Genomic DNA, 16,665 nt, shown 5'->3' on the forward strand with positions numbered 1-16,665 from the left:
TCCAGTCCCTGCTTCGCGGAATTTATATTTCTCGATGCTTTGCAAGTATATAATAATTTATACAATAGTAAACCGAATATATTCGGTGTTAGGCAAATTTTTATCCTGCATTGCAGATTAGTCTGCGGATCTATTGGCAGTGCTGGGTTAAATGATACAGTCGCAACATTCTTGCGATTCTATCGCGAGCAGGGATCGTTTTCTGGAGTTCTGTTAACGCGAGCACAGTTCACCGATCGACTGTTCGCGCCCGCACGATCCGGTACTCTGAACAGTTTCCCCTGTGGCATGCAGATGCAAACTTTGTACTGCTCGTGATTAGCTGGATTTTGCAGGAACATCGGTGCCACGGGTATATTCTCAACGTCTATAGTAACTCCGTCTTTGGCATCGAGAACGATGTTTCCATTGACGCTCTTTAAAAATATATCGGCGTCCGCGCTCCAAATGATATCTTTGCTTTCCATGGTCACGCCTTCTGCGCCGTGTATGGAGATCTGATCGTCAGAGTTCACGGTTAAATTCTCGTTAACAGGCGATGTGATCCTGTGAGTCTCCGCTATTTTAACATCTATCTTTTCTACACCAGCTGGTAAACCAAAATTCGGGAAATCGGTGGTGAAGTATGTGACGCCAGTTCTCGGATCTTTGATCTCGAAGGATTCTACCAGAGACATAGTTGTGCCATTTGGTAGAATTGTCACTTTTGCTCGCTTTTCCTCCTGCGATCGACGACTGTTCACGTCTATTTGCACACCTGCCTCGTCGCCAGAAATTTCCATCGGTTCGTCGCCGTAACTCTGACAAACTCCTGATTGCAAGCATACCTGTGAAACAACCCGAAAAGATTAAAATGAAACACCTCGAAGGAGAGTGCTTTCCTTGTACGTGCACAGTAGACGAAAGACATACAGTGAACTTTATCGAATGTACCAATTAGTCTTCAAACTTCGTAATTTAATCGTTATGTCCCTGAATTCTCACAAATTAGAACATGTTTAATCAAGAGATCAAGGAAGTTTACTGCAAGTTTAATATGTCTTTCACGCCATACACGAATATCTGACCCTGTCCAAGTCGGTTTTTCCATAAAACTTCACGAGATTCTCATCAGGTATCACTTCCATGGCTTCCATTCCCTGACTGATCCGTAACACAGCGATCAGCGTGATGTTGAGAAAAAGATTGCATAGGCTGGTCATCATTAAAATAAACGTTACGGCCCACAGACAGTAGCGGTGTTTCGTTGACAATTCATTGGATGTTGACATCGTGCGAGGCGAGATGATCGATATTCGGTTAACGTTTTCGGAACTGAAATGAAATCTCAGAGTTGGGCAAAACTCCCGCGTTTTTAAGGTCAGTAAAAAATCTAGTACGATCGTAAAATTGGCGCTCTTGGTTACCTCAAAAAATGAGAGAAGTATAAAAGAATTTGGACCACGACAGTTATGTAAAGAAATTAAGAAATAATGAAAAGCATTGCAATGTAAAAAGTTAAGAGCCGAGTTCAGTTGTAAAAAAATACAACTGTGATATGGAAAAAATACACATGTGCATGACTGATAAATTGTAATAAGCAAGACTGGACCAATAAGTACAATAATCAATGTAAAACAGATTATGTACGCTTATAAAATAAAGAAAGAAACAAACAAAGATCACGCATCGTTTTTTATAGCTACAATACTGCGTGCTCAGCTTTCTCCAACGCGCATGCACGAGTGGGAGCCATCTTTGATGTCACTGCTTCAAACCAAAGAGCTTCGCTACCAATTAATCTACACTGTGCTGTAAATATGCGATGATTGTTCGTTATTTTACCTTGTACGAACGCTGTTGCAACTATATCGACGAACACAGCTTTTAATTAATGGGCCGTCGCTGTTCGACAAGTTATCTTCCGCTTTCGATATCGAGGGAGAACCGGCGTCATTTCCACACGTGTCGAGGATGGCCGACATTGAATCACCGTGCGACGCACGTACAATCAAGTGTTCCTGTCATTAATGTCCAGTATCTTTCTTGTAAATGAGTGATGCAAGTAAATAACAGAAAATTCACATAGATGTAAGTGTCGATTGCATAAACGAATATAAGATTGAATGCTAGGTTAGGAAATTATCCATTTAAAACGGGAATAGAACTGTTTATATATTTCCTGTGTATGAAAATATAAGTAGTACGATTGTACAGACTAGATTGTCAAGTTATTTGTTTAACAGAACGAAAATCACTGTTTTTTATGAGAAAAATTTACAACGTATCTCGACCATCTTCGATCTCTATTTGTTAAAATGTCTCGGTAAAAAGTGAAACCACGAATAAGAAAATATTGGTTTTCCTTACCGGAAATGTGAATTGCTAGCGTCGATGAACTTTTAAATACGATAAATTTCCGATCGTGTTAACGTGAATTCGTTCTCGACGCGTACACCTGATTGTTTATTTAAATGCACTTGCAATTAAAATGATGCGTGTAAAGTTTTATCACGGGCACAAGGGCAATTCTTTCCTGAAAATTGCTCCTCGATGTTCTGAACGAAAACGAAAATAGACGTCCGTGGTTAGAGCTCGGTTTCGAACGAAAACACTAAGCCGAGTAACGAAAACAGGTGAAATCCGTCGGTCGGCGCTTGCGCGCCCAGAGATCAATGCTGAATATTGCCAGAAATCTTTAATTCTAACGTATCCGAAATTTTACATTTTCTCTTCTATAGATATACATTTTTCTTATCAGCCTTTCTCGTAAATCTTATGGGTAATTTATATAAGCGATGAAATGATGTATGGATGAACGTAAAAATGTATTTATTTAACGTTTACCGAGAGTATCATGAGTTTGGCCAAACGGTACTCTCTATCCATGGAATGTAATTATAAACGCGAGTATATACTCCTGGAGAGCTGCTACCGCAAAGCCTCCCTAAACTTGTAACACCAATTACGCTGTACATACAGTTGTAATCGCTGTTTCGAATGGTTAGAGGTCCACCACTGTCACCCTGCGTATACGAAAATAAACATTTATAAAATATTGCAGTTTTTAAAATATTCTTTGGAATATTCCCATATCCCAAGGCATCTTCCAAAAATGTTTCAGTAATATAATGTGCCATATAGACAGTTATAAATAACCAATGTAAATCGGTGCATGCAACCATACGTAATTTAGTGCGATGGACTCGCCACTAGAGGCGCCCGAACTATAGGCCAGCGCTATAATAAAAATGCCAAGTGGGAATCCCGATTGGTAGCTTGTTACCTGGCAAGTGTCTTTTCCGAGATCACCAGCGCAAATTTGCCACTCGTCTACGATACCACGTTCTAGCACAGGATCTGAACCAAAGCTTCGGTTACACACAGATTGAGACACCAAGCTGATCGTGACTTTCAACAAATCGTTCGAGCCTTCGTCCTCGTCTAAAAAAATTCGATGTACGAATGCTTGTTGTGCTTCTTGTACGATTACTAATTTTAATTGTAACACGTACTCCAGTCGACCCGTCCCCACCCGGTCGCGGTTGCTTTGTCGTTATAATTGGTATCTGGTAAAGAATAAGGTACACAACTGGGCCTTATCCATGCGTCGAATACTACGTCTTTTTCCATTTCGAGGAGCCCGATATCGTGATACTGAGAAGGACGTTTGTACTTTGGATGCCTTATCCTCGTGATAATTTTGATATCCTGTGGTTTTGCGTCATCGTCCATTCTTTGAAGGTTTAGGTCACCTAATCGCACCCAACTCGCGGCGACTTGCCTACAGAGGATCAAAGGCGCGAGAATTTATTGCGACGTAGATATCGATGTCAATGTTATAATTACTGTCGCATAGATTTACCAGTTCATATTGTAAAGACAATGCGCCGCGGTCAAGACGAATCTCTCTGAAATCAGAGTGCCGCCACAGGACCACTCGATGTTACCGTTACCAGTATCGTATCCGACAGCAGCCATATGCGGAAATTCTTTAGGGTCGGCCTTTTTACCACCGACGATAAGCTTCTGAGTTTTAAGCACGCACAGGGATATATTTACGGTTTCCTCTTTGGTCGATAACGCAGGTGATACCACGTTTGCGTACACCGACCCTGCGTACTTTTCACATTCTGAAAATACGGTATTTAAATAAGAATTAAAAAGAATTTTTCCTACCTCTGTTCTTAGGTGTACAGACTGTTTACTTGATTTTGCTACGACACCCCAGCCATCCAAGGGACCACGCGATGTAACAGGAGCTCCAGTTGGCGTTGTCCTTTGAGTCGTCGTGGTTGTAGTAGCTTTACCGTTTGGACAACAGACGACTGGCTCGAAACCAGCGTATCCACACGACTCGCGCGGCACATTTCCTTTCAACAGTTCCTCGTAAACCGATGGACAGTTTTGTAGGCGCTTGCAAATACCAGGCGCATCGTCAGCGGTGCACGCGTCACCTGAAAATTGTAAGTATCGTTAACAAAAATTCAACAAAATTAACAGTGTCTGACAAACTTGGCTGATATTTGTCGTACGATACAGAAGATCAGGTTTACCAGTATCTAAAAATAAACAGCATAACGTAAAGCAAATGATCGGTAATGAATATTTTCTCCATACTTTCCTGAATCATCGATATCTATGCATGAGGTATTCGCATTTTTCTGCGTGATTGAATACAATCGATCGAAAGCTACGCGATTACAGAACGAATGTAAATGAGATGGTTAAATATTGTTTGTCGTTGACTTTCAAACCTTTTCCTGCCTTGAAGCTATAACCAGGTGAGTAAACAGTATTGGATTTGAAATAAACTGTAATTATCTGTTATGTATGACGATTGTAATTGAAACGTCTCTGGGGAGGCAACCCGATCCTCCCGTGAGTCACAATCTCACACCTATCAAGGCGTAAATTTCTGCTATAACTAAACGTTTCTAATAATTATATCTTAGAAATATAAAGGAGATATATATCTCAGAATATTTGGCAACAATAATTAAGCATTCTTATTTTAAATTTATCCGATATCTCTAGGTATATCGACTGCGCTGAAACTCGTCTTTACCTTCATCTCGAGCACTGCAGGATACAGCAACACTTAGGATCAATAGGAACGATATCACTGCTGACACAAAGGGATGTGACAACATCGTCGTTCGATAGACTTCTTTTTATCCACGGTACCCTCGAATCGCCACGCTTCTTTCTTGTGGCTCGATGACTACTTCGTATCTTCCTTGGTTCGTGGCTTTTGTATGCCTCTCCATTTTTCTGCAATCGTCCATGGTGGGGGAAGGAAACTGTGAACTCGTCTACAATCAACAGACTAGAGGAGTCAAGGAAGTTCCAGGCATCCGCAATTTTGTTGAAAACTTTTTTTATCATTTTCGTACCATAATTCGTATAAATGAATCTAAGAGTATTGTTTCCTATTCATACACGTTTGTACAATCACGATAAAGCAGAGTATCTGGAATATCGATAGCTGGTGAAGTACTGTGACAAAGTGGAAGTCATAACACTCGATGGCATTGAATAAACCTGTTAAACCGGCTTGCTCTTTTAAGCCCCGAATCACTTTTGTTTTTTTCATGTCAGTATTCAAATTTATAAAAATACCTATGATTGAATGAAACGTTAGTCAAGAATAGCGTAATATCGTTAACTTAATGAATCGACCATTCATCGACCCTTTGTAGCCTACATTTTTATCTTGCAATTTTAATCCATTTGTATTTTTGCATGTTTACCTGAAGACGCTAGGTCCAGGAAGTTGCGCCCTCTGCTTTGGTGAACACTGTTCTATAGCGTGCGATCAGTTTACGTTAGAGGGCGCGTTCATTACGATTTTACATTGCAAGAACATAACGCTTTACAAAAGTTCTACGAATATGATTTTTCTTTATTGGATGATTCACATTGTTTATTTTCCTATGAGTCTTCTTATCTCTTATCTTAAAAGCGTAAACATTTTTTTTTTTTTAAACAAAACACGAGGTAAGGGAAGAATACATGACACGGCATTGTAACACTTCCCACTTAGAAATATTTTATTGCTATTTACTTTATACATAACACGTTAGCATATTTACAATTCGATTCCTGAATATATGTATGTATATATATATTTATGTATGAGCATCTTGTATCATCCGATAAAGAACAGACGCGTTCGTTTTGTACAACAATACATCATCCGCAGTCGTAGTATCGTTAATAAAAAATAAAAATAACAGCGATTAATAGAAATCGATACGTAATCGATAATATAACAGTAACAATTAACACTCGGTAAAAGACCTAAAGGCTAATGTCGGGCATCGGACGCTAAAAATAAAGGACATTCTCTACCTAAAAATACGACACGACGAACGATGCTTTAACCTTTTCACTGCTGAATTAATCAGTAAACAAGTTAAAGCCTCTATGCTCGATTAATTTCACAATTTATTCTTTCAAATAATTGTACTTATAAATAATCATGTAAACAATTAAATAAAGGAGTAAAAAAAATCTTACACAATTATCGAGTATACGCAGCAGTTAAAAGGTTAATGTAACTCTACACGAGGCGAATAAAAGAAACGGGGAAGTTTAAAACCGATAACACGTTGTATAAGTTTCGTGCAAAGGGGAACTTCGTGCTGTATTGCGAAGACTAAAACGAATTTTTTTTTTAAACTTAACGCTGAATCTGCCTCCAGGTGGCAGAGAAAAGAGTTTCGCACAAAGCTTTCGAATCGATTCGTTGATTGGTTCAAAAGAAAAAAAAAAAAAAAAAAAGAAAGTTAGGAAGACGGCGTACAGTTAATAAACGCTATGCATAACGTTGGAAAGATTTATCGAAACTCAATTCCACACGTTTCGTAACGACACGCTATTTACATATAGTCCGTGTATTTTGCGTTCAGTTATGTCAGTCTTGCGGCTCTCGAGAGGAAATTATACATTTACGCACAGGCGTATATCGCGATTGACATGCGTGCTTTTTTAATAGTTACACCAATCACGGTGCGGCTGGAAAACTAGTTCGAACAGGTTGCGCACGTTTGACTAAAAACGGACACTTGAGGTCGTAATTCAACGCCTCTTTTCCTTCCGTTACGCGCCCACTTGTATCGAATAGTATAGTATGGTCGATGGAAGAGATACATGGGGACACCCAGGAGCCAAACCGATTGAAAAAGTTGTATTAATCTCTTGAGGAATATTGACTCGAGGAATTAATCAATTTGGCATCTCAGAGGTTCGTATGAGTCTCTTTCAAGACGTTCTCGAGTAGTATTCAATCTCCAAATTTTATTTCGGCCATCGAACGCTTAATTTACGACTTCGTTATGTATTCTGCACTGGCTATGCACTGTAATGTCATCCGTTGCTAAGATGATTTATGGTTTCGTTCCCGAGATTGATGTCCTATGATCGACTGTGAAATTAGATAGCTTTTGCGTTTTATTCGAAGACAAATATATGTATAGAAAACTAATTCTGTCTTTAGAAAAAAATGTTTGAACGCTATCAAACTTTTCATTGCCCTATTGTAATGTCTTAAGCCACATTCCCACGTGGTTTGCTGTGCGCACAAAAGTATAGTCAGCCCAAAATATGATAGGCCGTTCAAGTATTAAAAAATATCGCACATCGAAGGAACATCGCACCGAAAAATCGTCACAATCATATGCTAGCATCGCACACGTAGGAACGTGGCTTTAGATGAATAGGTTCGTGGAGACTATTTTTCAAGCTCTGCAGAACGAAACCAACGCAGCACGCTTTTCTCGGTTCATTGAACTCGTTGCAGTTTATCTGTTACTATTAATATGTACATATATATATATATATATATATATATATAAATATCGCGTTCGTTTATATATAGGGTGTCTCGTAATGCGCGGTACAATCTTAAAAGGAGGGATTCCACGTTTAAAAATAAATCTCGGAGTAGTTTGGTGGAATAGAAAATAGTATTTTGTATTTTTGAGCGTGGAATTGCATCCTTCGTGGTTGAACCGTCTAGTGTGCAACACTCCATATCTGTTCGGGGACAGATAGAGAGAGAAAAGCTCTATTCCACTGTAAAGGATATCAGCAAAGTCGTATTTCGTTTAGCTTATCTCGTTCGGTATAACATTCGTGTATCAAGGTCGATATTTTTGTACGTATACGATCACGAATAACGTGTCGAAAATCAATTCGCTTCGTTCGTTCCGACTCTTCTGCATTCAGTCTCGGTGGCGCAAACAGAGGGTCGAGAGGTCGTACACTCTCAGAATTAACAAATTTTCTTCCAATATTTACAGAACGTACACGAAATGTTGAAACTAAAAATAAAATAATTGTTCCTACCCCTAATCCTGTTTGAAATTTCTGATTACGCCACTGTTCAGTCGTTCGAAATATTCTTTCGTAATTCAATTCATTAACGACGATCGATCGATATCTGGAATGAATCGAGTACAGGTTATGATACAAAAAAAAAAAAAAGAACAGAGGGTTGGTTCTTAATCTCGAAGATAATCACGACAGGGGAGCCTATGGTGGAACGATAACGAATAAGTTGATTGCTCTTAGTTTTGCCTTTTCGTCATTGGAATTGACAAAGATAAATATAACTTCGAGTGTCTTTTACGTATAAAACAATTATCCAGAATAAGACAAAATACATGTGTATACATAAACAATTTAATCTTCGATTTACTAGCAGCCTATTTGTCGTGGAGATCCGTCTACAAAATAAAAACATCTAGACATAGAAATATCGACGAATGTACAATTGGATGCAGAGTTAAGTACTGAATGATCAACAGTGAACACTACGGGTATATGTAGACCTGCAAACGTGCTGTATACAGGATTCGATGTAAAAGTTATTCAGAGACATTTAGCACCGCCAGCAGAGAAGACATTCGCTGACGGCACCAGTACCTCTGGATAACTTTCGCGTTATCCAGCGTACAGCGACGTTCTTCGTCCTTTCCTTCAGACAGAAGTACCAAAGCTATCTTTAGTCTTCCTAGAAACTGTAAAACGAATTTATTTACAAAAATTCATCGTGTGAACCGAACGATGCACAACTGTGTACAAGTCTTCTACTAAAATTTTCAGAAGAGCCACCGCGTTACTTCGTTTTGCAATCAGAATTTCGACTGGAATAACGCATGAAACATGACTTCTCTATACAACGCGAGACTTAAGTACAGTGTAAGTCGAGAATCTCAAAACAGAGGCAAGCGAGAGCTAAACGAGGGTCACGTAACCCTATACTTCGTACAAAGTCGAGGAACTCTGGTAAAAAAAAAACCATGTGACGTGACAAACAGTAATCTCGTTTTTTTTTTTTTTTTACAGATTCCTGGATGTAGCTTTCGCCATTTTGATCCTGTCCCGGTCATGTGGTTTCGTTTAATCGAGTGCCTCGACTCACTGGACAAAGTATAGGTACAATGGGGAAGGGGATTACAACGATGTTTAAAAGTGAACGAATATGTACTAATTATTGAAACCACTGTTAAAAATGTCCATGAATGAGTATTCGATATTCCAGACGAAGTGTATCGAGAGAATGAGGATGATCCCTTCCACAAAGTTGGTACTGCCACCAGGCGAAAAAACTGACCAAAAATGACCAAGCCGGACTGTGAGCGCCATCTAAAGGAGTAGATCTGTCGTCGTTGCTCCCAGTTTCAGGGGATCCCCTAATGAACTCGTAGTTATTCTATAACTCGATGCCCTTCCCTCGTGACCACGTCCATTCCCGCAGTTGCATTCCAGAGATAGGGAGAAACCTCGCCGTACCGATTTATTTGCGATATGTATTCGATCGAAGAGGCATTTGAATAAGCTTCAATCAACCCGAAACAAAAATTGATTGCAACTTTGTCGAACAGCTAATCTTTTTAAACATGATTTTGACGTTCACGCTGGCGTTTGTGCTACACTCATTTATATCGTTTGTTGATCTTTTACTCGTAACTTCTGGTCTAGGCGAGAATTTGTCCCATCTCTGTTAAATTCCTCGCAAACTCGAAGCGCGAATCACGGAGCCAAAGTTCCTGCAAAGAAAATTTCGTTTCCTGAGTATTTGTCTCGCGTGCTTTAAGGGCGTGGCCAAAGTGGCGCGTGTATGCGTGGTTTCTCTGCCCGCGTACGAGCCAGTCGTACGTAAGGTCACCACAGCGGTCAGCATACATTCTGTCATGCGACAATAATAGCAGTAAACTCGCTTTTCGTACTACTTCTTGGAAACGATAGAGAAGAAAGGAAAAGAGAGTAGGATCGAATTTCGTCGACGGGTGTGTAAGGTTACCGTGTGCATGCGAAAAGAATTCCCTCAAAGACGAGTAAACATATGTTTTTAAAAGATGAATTCGTACACTTGGCACCAGTGGCGTAACTAAGTTCATTTCTGATTTTCCTCTCTGACTGAACACATTCCTTTTTTTATAAATCTAATAAATATTGATTTGCAAGTTTCATTGGCATATTTTCTTTTAATTTAAAAAATACCATATCTTTCTAACGTTATACAAGACTGCCTCGTGTAGATAGAGAGAACAACGATACATTTACTTGGGCTAAGAATGAATTCTTTTCACCATTTCTGTCGATATATACTATGTACAGTTTTGTCACGATAAGTAAAATTTGCTTCGTTGAATTTGAATCGATAGGACACGCTCTTGAGAACGGAATTTTAATCCCCGTGCAAACTCGCCAATAGAGATAATGCTCGTTTCGCGGAACGCGCAATAAAATTAATGAAACATCGATACGTGTGTACACGTCAATGCGTGTACACAACCCTATGTACAAATTATAAATTGATCGATAAAATTAAAGCCGAAAGTATGGCTGAGAGTGATACTATCGAGTAAAGATTTAAAGAAAAGATTGGCGTATCCCTGATCGTCGATCAATTTGTCGTGCATATGGGGAAACACGTGAAAAGAAGTGTGACGTGGAAACAGATACCAGAGATGGACAAAATTCTTATCCTCTTATCCGTTACTCGTTGAATAAAAATTAGAATTTAAATTAAAGATAAAATATTTCACGATAAATAAATAGAACATTAACCGTTCAATCGAGTAAACGCCGCAAATAAATAGGTTCTTATTCGTTATCTATAATTAGTCATAAATAGTAATTCGTTATTCGAATAAGATTTTGTCTATCTCCACGTCAAACCCCGCTCGCGCGTACTTCTTGGCAACCCTTTAGGAATAAGTTTTACTTACTACGAAACAACTCTGAGTTAGACCTACCGAATAAAAGACCTATTTAAAGAAACAAGCACATGTTTACATTAAGGGCAACCTCGTGAATTTAAAAGGTTTCGAAACATGTTAGAGAGAACGTGTTCCTGACCATGCTAGTGAAAAAAAGCAACTGTTAACTTAGGAACACGTCACCTTCGACGCGAGGTTGCTCCTAGCGTGACTAATTATAAAAAAGTAAAAGTAAAAAGTAGTCAATTCGTGAACGTTTGTGCGACGTTGAAGAAGAATCGAGAAAAGAAGTAAGAATCGATAGAGACAGAGGTAGAGATAGAGTGCAGGATATATAGAAAGTAGGGTGAGAGTTTTGAGAAAGAAGAACAGACGAGACCAGCGAGATTTTGGTCAACTCAAAGATGGAAAAAACTTATCTTGACGGACATCCTCGGCTTTAGCAGCCAAGTTCCAGGAAAGAGGAACAGGAAGAGGAGGAAGACGACGATCGAGAAGAAGACTCATGCCGATTCCCAAATTGGCAGCCCCTGGAGAAAGCAAGGAATACGAAATGGAACCATCCAGATGATTGTGACGCCATCTGCCAATCTCTTGTCGCACGGCTACTGTGTGTAGGGTATGTATGCGTTTCTGCACGTTGTAATCTGAAACGAGAGAAATGAGACCATGTAGACGTTGTTCGTTTAAAGTTTAAAGAATGAATCGTTTAGCAGTCGAATGGCACGAAGGTCGCTACTACCGTATTCAACGCTTCACGGTCACCACTCGAGGCGCATAACTACTTTAACCTTAAAACAAAAACAGTCCAATAATATTTTTTAACCTTGTCGAAATATCCCAGCCAAATTATTTTTCTCTTACAGCGTTTACTTATTACGCCGCGAATGTCTGTAATTGTATCTTCGTCATGGTAAAGGTCGATGGACTTATCAATGACGTAATTTAGGTTATACGTATTATCGCATTATAGAATTATGACTTTATCGTATCTACATGTAAGTCATTCTCGACCGATAAATCGAGAATTCGTGGCATTACACATTCGATTGATCGCACTTCTTTCAGAAAAGCTTTACTAAGCAACTTGTGCAATTCCACTGCAGTGACTCATCGTATCCAAGAATTGATTATCGTCTGTCACCAGCAGGAGTTTATAGTAATCGAATATACCCAACGATAAAGTTAGTTCGATGAATCTCGATCGAAACTATAGGTCTTCTCGATTAAAAACTTCTGAATGAGCCAAGAAAAATATTGCTCAATTTTATAATAAGATAAGTAAATATATGACATCGCAGTACACGAATAAGACTTACGATAATTGAGCTCGATTTACTAAAATAAAACGAGTCGTAGGTCATGATGGTCAATAAAATGTAGTATGTTTTTAATTAAACCGTTATCAGTATTGCAGTTTAGGTCATCGTTGGTACAGTTTAAATTCAATGATCTACGAAATAAATCACATCTTGTTTACCACGAGGACAGATGAACTTATTGCATATTTTTAGATTAAGATATTTACACGCAATATTTACAAAGTGTTGACAATATGAGATAAACGCAATAAAATTAAAGAGGTTAAAATAATTCGATGTAGTAGGGAGGATATGCGTTTAACAGGTGCGTCTAACGAGTTAAATTAGAACGAAAAAAATATGAATGAATTCAAATCTCGCGGGAAAGGGATTTTCCTCGGGCGAGTATCGATAGATTTGAAAGTACGGACGCAGTAAGGGACACATGCTCGGTTGAAGTGTTGGGTGACGAGATTACCCGGTCGGCCCACACGTCTAGACGTTTTAAAGTTTTTACAATGCTCGCGAGGCGTGGTATGGCATGACTGCAACGCGACACGATGGGATATTATACGATCCTGTGCCACCGCCGCTTTTTACAACCACACCTCAACCGGTATGTACGAATACATACAAGTGCTCCTATGCACATTGTATGGAAGACATAACCTCAACGAAGAATGTTACTCCAATTGTACTATTAGTATTTTTCATTTTAACGAAAATAGAACTAAAGAGTAATCAAAATAAAAATTGATCACGATAAATTATGGATTTTATCTCTCAGGGGGCGAATTTTAAATGGATCTTTGTAATGTATATGTAGCTTATAGGTCTGTCACCTGTTGTACTTTTCAAATGAAAAGCTGCTTTTCGCCCGCGTCAGAAGTGACGCTATAAAATAAGCCGATTTATAACGAATAACGCGATGTAGGTTAATGCTTGTGGACGGGGTTCGGGATTTCGCAAGCTTTTTTCTAGGTCGCTAGCTAAACGAAATCGGGAGACGTTTGTTTAGATAAAACTGACGTTACGGGGGTTCCAGGGATGGCTTCCACTCGCGTATGCGCATTGTGTTCAGCGACAGTGATGTATCTAATACGTTCATAAAACTGGTGCCGTTAGTCGCCCCTAAGAATGATAAAAGTATACAAGAATTTGAACAGATAAACGGTATTAAAATTACGGGGCAACGAGTGTTATAAGAATGTTAAGATCCAATATAAGACTGATGTATGGTTAGTGTATACATTGTACTAATACTATAATGAACCTTAAATAGAGCAAAGCAAAGCAAAGCAAGAAATCACGTATTGTTTCCTATATAGCTACGGTACCGCGTACTCAGCTCTTTCCGACGCGCATGAGCAAGTGGTAGCCATCCCTGACATCACTGGAGGGTTTGTGTGAGTCAAGTATTTTCACCAGTCGAGACCACTTTAAGCTAATAAGTGCGCACAATGTATTTCGCACATGTCAGTCTGGTGGCAGTAGGCCAAGGATCATTCTTTCGACCATGAAACCGTTCGTGATCTATAAAATGTTCAAGGCATGTTGAAATTATCGTCACAGTTAAAATATTTAGAAGGCCCATGCTAATCGTCGAATTCGAATCATATCCCATCGAGGACAGAACACGGGGCCTCTATTAATATGTGTACTTATATGTATGTACGTGCTTTGCGTAGCAAAAAAAAAAAAAAGAATTAAAAAAAAACACGAATTTTTAACGATGCACTATCAACTCACGACGAACCACGTCAGGAAAAATTATACATAAGTGGTTGTAAACGTCGTGTGTTATTCCCCGAAGTTAATCTCAAACAAAATTGTTAAGACGAGTTCAGTGACGATAATTTTCTTAACAGTAATTTTTGTAATCGAAAACATGTCGAGTGTAGTCTTAAGTCTAAAGATATACAAAGTCAAAAATCATCGGACAGTTATCTGCGTAGTCTTAAATATGTCGATTCGAGTATTTGTTGCGATAAGAATTAAAATCGTCTCGGTAGTTTATGAATAAAAACTTTCTGAAGATAAATATACACGATATATTCGATAAATAGTTTCACGTCATTTGAAATCTATAGCTAAACATCCCTGACGTAATTTTACGTCATTCTATATTCACGAAGAGGCAGATGACTTTACCGACTCGTACTTATGATTACAGCGACAACAAATTAACGTTCTGGTTCGTTGAAAATAGTACCGAAAATTTTGTTAAATTTCTGGATCGAGGATAGCCTTAATTTGTTTCTTCATTTTTAATTTCAATGTTTGAAAAGCAGAATTGTTTATACGTGTCCGTATCTTATTTGTTTCTTAACGTTTACATTAGGAGAAGATGTTTGTGTCCCCCCTTATCTGTTTTTAATGCTCATCAGATGAGATTACGATTGTTTCTCGTTACGTCCTAGCGATATCGACAAAGTTAAGTATTGAATAATAATGTTCGATTATTTAAATCGCTCTACGTGTTTTTATTGCGCCTGGTCGGACAAGGACGAAACCGTCTGCGAAAAGAAACGAAGAAGAAACGAAGACGAAGAAATTGAATGAATCTCGTCACGCGCGGTAACAGCCTTTAGTTTAAGGCGATTAGAGTCAGGCGACACATCGGTCGCGGCTGTTATCGTCGTGCCATGGCAGATTGTTATTTATAGAGAGAAAGTACACAGCGCATGCAGTCTCGCACGTAAAGACGCCGACGTGCCAGATCCTCTCAAGTTTTTCATCCAATTTCGGCTCTAAAAATCCGCAACCCACGAAAATCAAAGTTTCAAACGATCCAAGTTAAATAGCTGTGCTTACTCGGATTCCTAGCGACTTGGGTCCAAATTTACAAATGTTATTCTTTGTTATTCGTGTTTCCCTTTCTGATGCGTAGGATATAATTAATAAAAAATCTTTGACATATAGTATCCCACATTATAACACCAATACATGTTTTTAGCTATACGGTGTTTTCTAGGAAACCACGGCTCTAGAAAGTAGTAAACGTATGAATTGCGTTCACGAAATCGTTTCAGCCTCCGCGCTAGCGATCCTGTAATTTAGCAACTTGTATTCTACGCGAGATCTTCGTGCCCTCTCTGTCGCTTTTCTCCTTCGCATTGCGTGCAAGGACAGGTCCATAAACAGACGTTATCTTACGATCACGAGCTATGAGCACACACCGTGTGTTGGTAGTCGGTGAACGATGCAAAACCACCGATGAATTTTTTAGCGACTGTCGTTTCGCAAGAGTAGACGAATCCCTGGCTCGTATGACGGATTTTAAAAACCACGAAAATTCAACGTAATCGTTTTACTAATTCCCAACGGATAAGGTGAAATATTTGTTATATAAGTAATCTGAATTATCTGGATGGGCTGGATGTAACTAGATCTATCCGAATACTTGATTATGGAGATGGGACTGATAATATTCGGTATCGATGACAATCGGCCAATTCGACGCTCAAGTGCCCACGTTACCAAGTTGATCCTATCATCTCATTCTTAACACTTTACCGACCAGTTGGATATGTAATTAAGTTTAATATTTTTTATTTTCGTATCGTTAGTACTATACAATATTTATTCTATCTATTGTAACGATGAAAGTTATACAACGCTATCTCAGTAATAGATAGTAGTGGTCGGTAAAGCGTTACTTAAAGACACAACATCTCAAATAGAATCTTTAAGGTTTGAAAAATAGATATTTGTAGAGATTTTGCGATTGCTCTCGCATATCTCTTTGGATGCGCTTGTACTACGCACGAGTGAGCAGTAGGCATTCTTGGGTGAATTCAGGATCATTATCTTCGTGGTATCGAAACACGATCAACTTACCATAAAAGTAACGCGACCGGTGCCTTCTCTCCCGCTGCACCGTGCTGTTCGACCTCCGATCGCGTGTCTCTCTTCCGCGTGAGAGTGTCCTTCCGATTTGAACTGGATCGTCGTTGCCCATCAGCTTCCCTCTCTTCGCCGCTCCTCTGTTCCTGGCGCCGTTCATGACACACGCTTCATACGACCGTGTCTCCATCGTGTGTCGTGCGGTGTGACGCCTCGTCCCGCGTGATCTACGCCTCGACAATGAACCAAGTAAACTGAAAGAATTCGTACGACTTCGTACATCGTTTGACGAGGACTCCCGGAGA

At 39.2% G+C, this 16,665-nt stretch overlaps 2 protein-coding genes across 6 annotated transcripts; both read right to left on the reverse strand.

The window, feature by feature from the left end:
* Positions 1-134: 134 nt before the first annotated feature.
* LOC128875186 (uncharacterized) lies at positions 135-2,968 on the reverse strand. Of its 5 annotated transcripts, none has more exons than XM_054120567.1 (4): positions 2,827-2,968; positions 1,825-2,000; positions 1,068-1,314; positions 135-827 (listed from the first exon to the last, which is right to left on the reverse strand). In XM_054120567.1, exons 1-4 carry the CDS (start codon positions 2,866-2,868, stop codon positions 180-182), a joined length of 1,113 nt encoding a protein of 370 aa, XP_053976542.1. In that variant the 5' UTR covers positions 2,869-2,968; the 3' UTR covers positions 135-179. The 5 variants fall into 5 exon arrangements, with proteins under 5 accessions (XP_053976542.1, XP_053976546.1, XP_053976543.1 ...); XM_054120571.1 differs by having other exon boundaries at positions 1,825-2,020; positions 2,827-2,888; XM_054120568.1 differs by lacking the exon at positions 2,827-2,968 and adding an exon at positions 2,350-2,512.
* LOC128875184 (serine protease persephone-like) lies at positions 2,663-16,657 on the reverse strand. Its single transcript, XM_054120564.1, has 7 exons — positions 16,355-16,657; positions 5,048-11,860; positions 4,188-4,436; positions 3,845-4,112; positions 3,495-3,763; positions 3,266-3,423; positions 2,663-3,005 (listed from the first exon to the last, which is right to left on the reverse strand). Exons 2-7 carry the CDS (start codon positions 5,130-5,132, stop codon positions 2,835-2,837), a joined length of 1,200 nt encoding a protein of 399 aa, XP_053976539.1. The 5' UTR covers positions 5,133-11,860; positions 16,355-16,657; the 3' UTR covers positions 2,663-2,834.
* Between the last annotated feature and the right edge of the window lie 8 nt (positions 16,658-16,665).

The sequence above is a fragment of the Hylaeus volcanicus genome, chromosome 4 (genome assembly GCF_026283585.1).
Source record: "Hylaeus volcanicus isolate JK05 chromosome 4, UHH_iyHylVolc1.0_haploid, whole genome shotgun sequence".
Taxonomy (NCBI): domain Eukaryota; kingdom Metazoa; phylum Arthropoda; class Insecta; order Hymenoptera; family Colletidae; genus Hylaeus; species Hylaeus volcanicus.

Excerpts from the sequence above, each read along its gene's own strand:
- LOC128875184 (XM_054120564.1), bottom strand. The coding sequence starts at position 5,132 with ATGTTGTCACATCCCTTTGTGTCAGCAGTGATATCGTTCCTATTGATC. Across the intron at positions 4,437-5,047 it reads CTGCAGTGCTCGAGATGAAG|GTGACGCGTGCACCGCTGAC; the intron begins GTAAAGACGAGT and ends TACAATTTTCAG. Across the intron at positions 4,113-4,187 it reads GGGTGTCGTAGCAAAATCAA|AATGTGAAAAGTACGCAGGG; the intron begins GTAAACAGTCTG and ends CCGTATTTTCAG.
- LOC128875186 (XM_054120567.1), bottom strand. The coding sequence starts at position 2,868 with ATGGATAGAGAGTACCGTTTGGCCAAACTCATGATACTCTCG. Across the intron at positions 2,001-2,826 it reads CCAAACTCATGATACTCTCG|GAACACTTGATTGTACGTGC; the intron begins GTAAACGTTAAA and ends CATTAATGACAG. Across the intron at positions 828-1,067 it reads GAAAAACCGACTTGGACAGG|GTATGCTTGCAATCAGGAGT; the intron begins GTCAGATATTCG and ends GTTGTTTCACAG.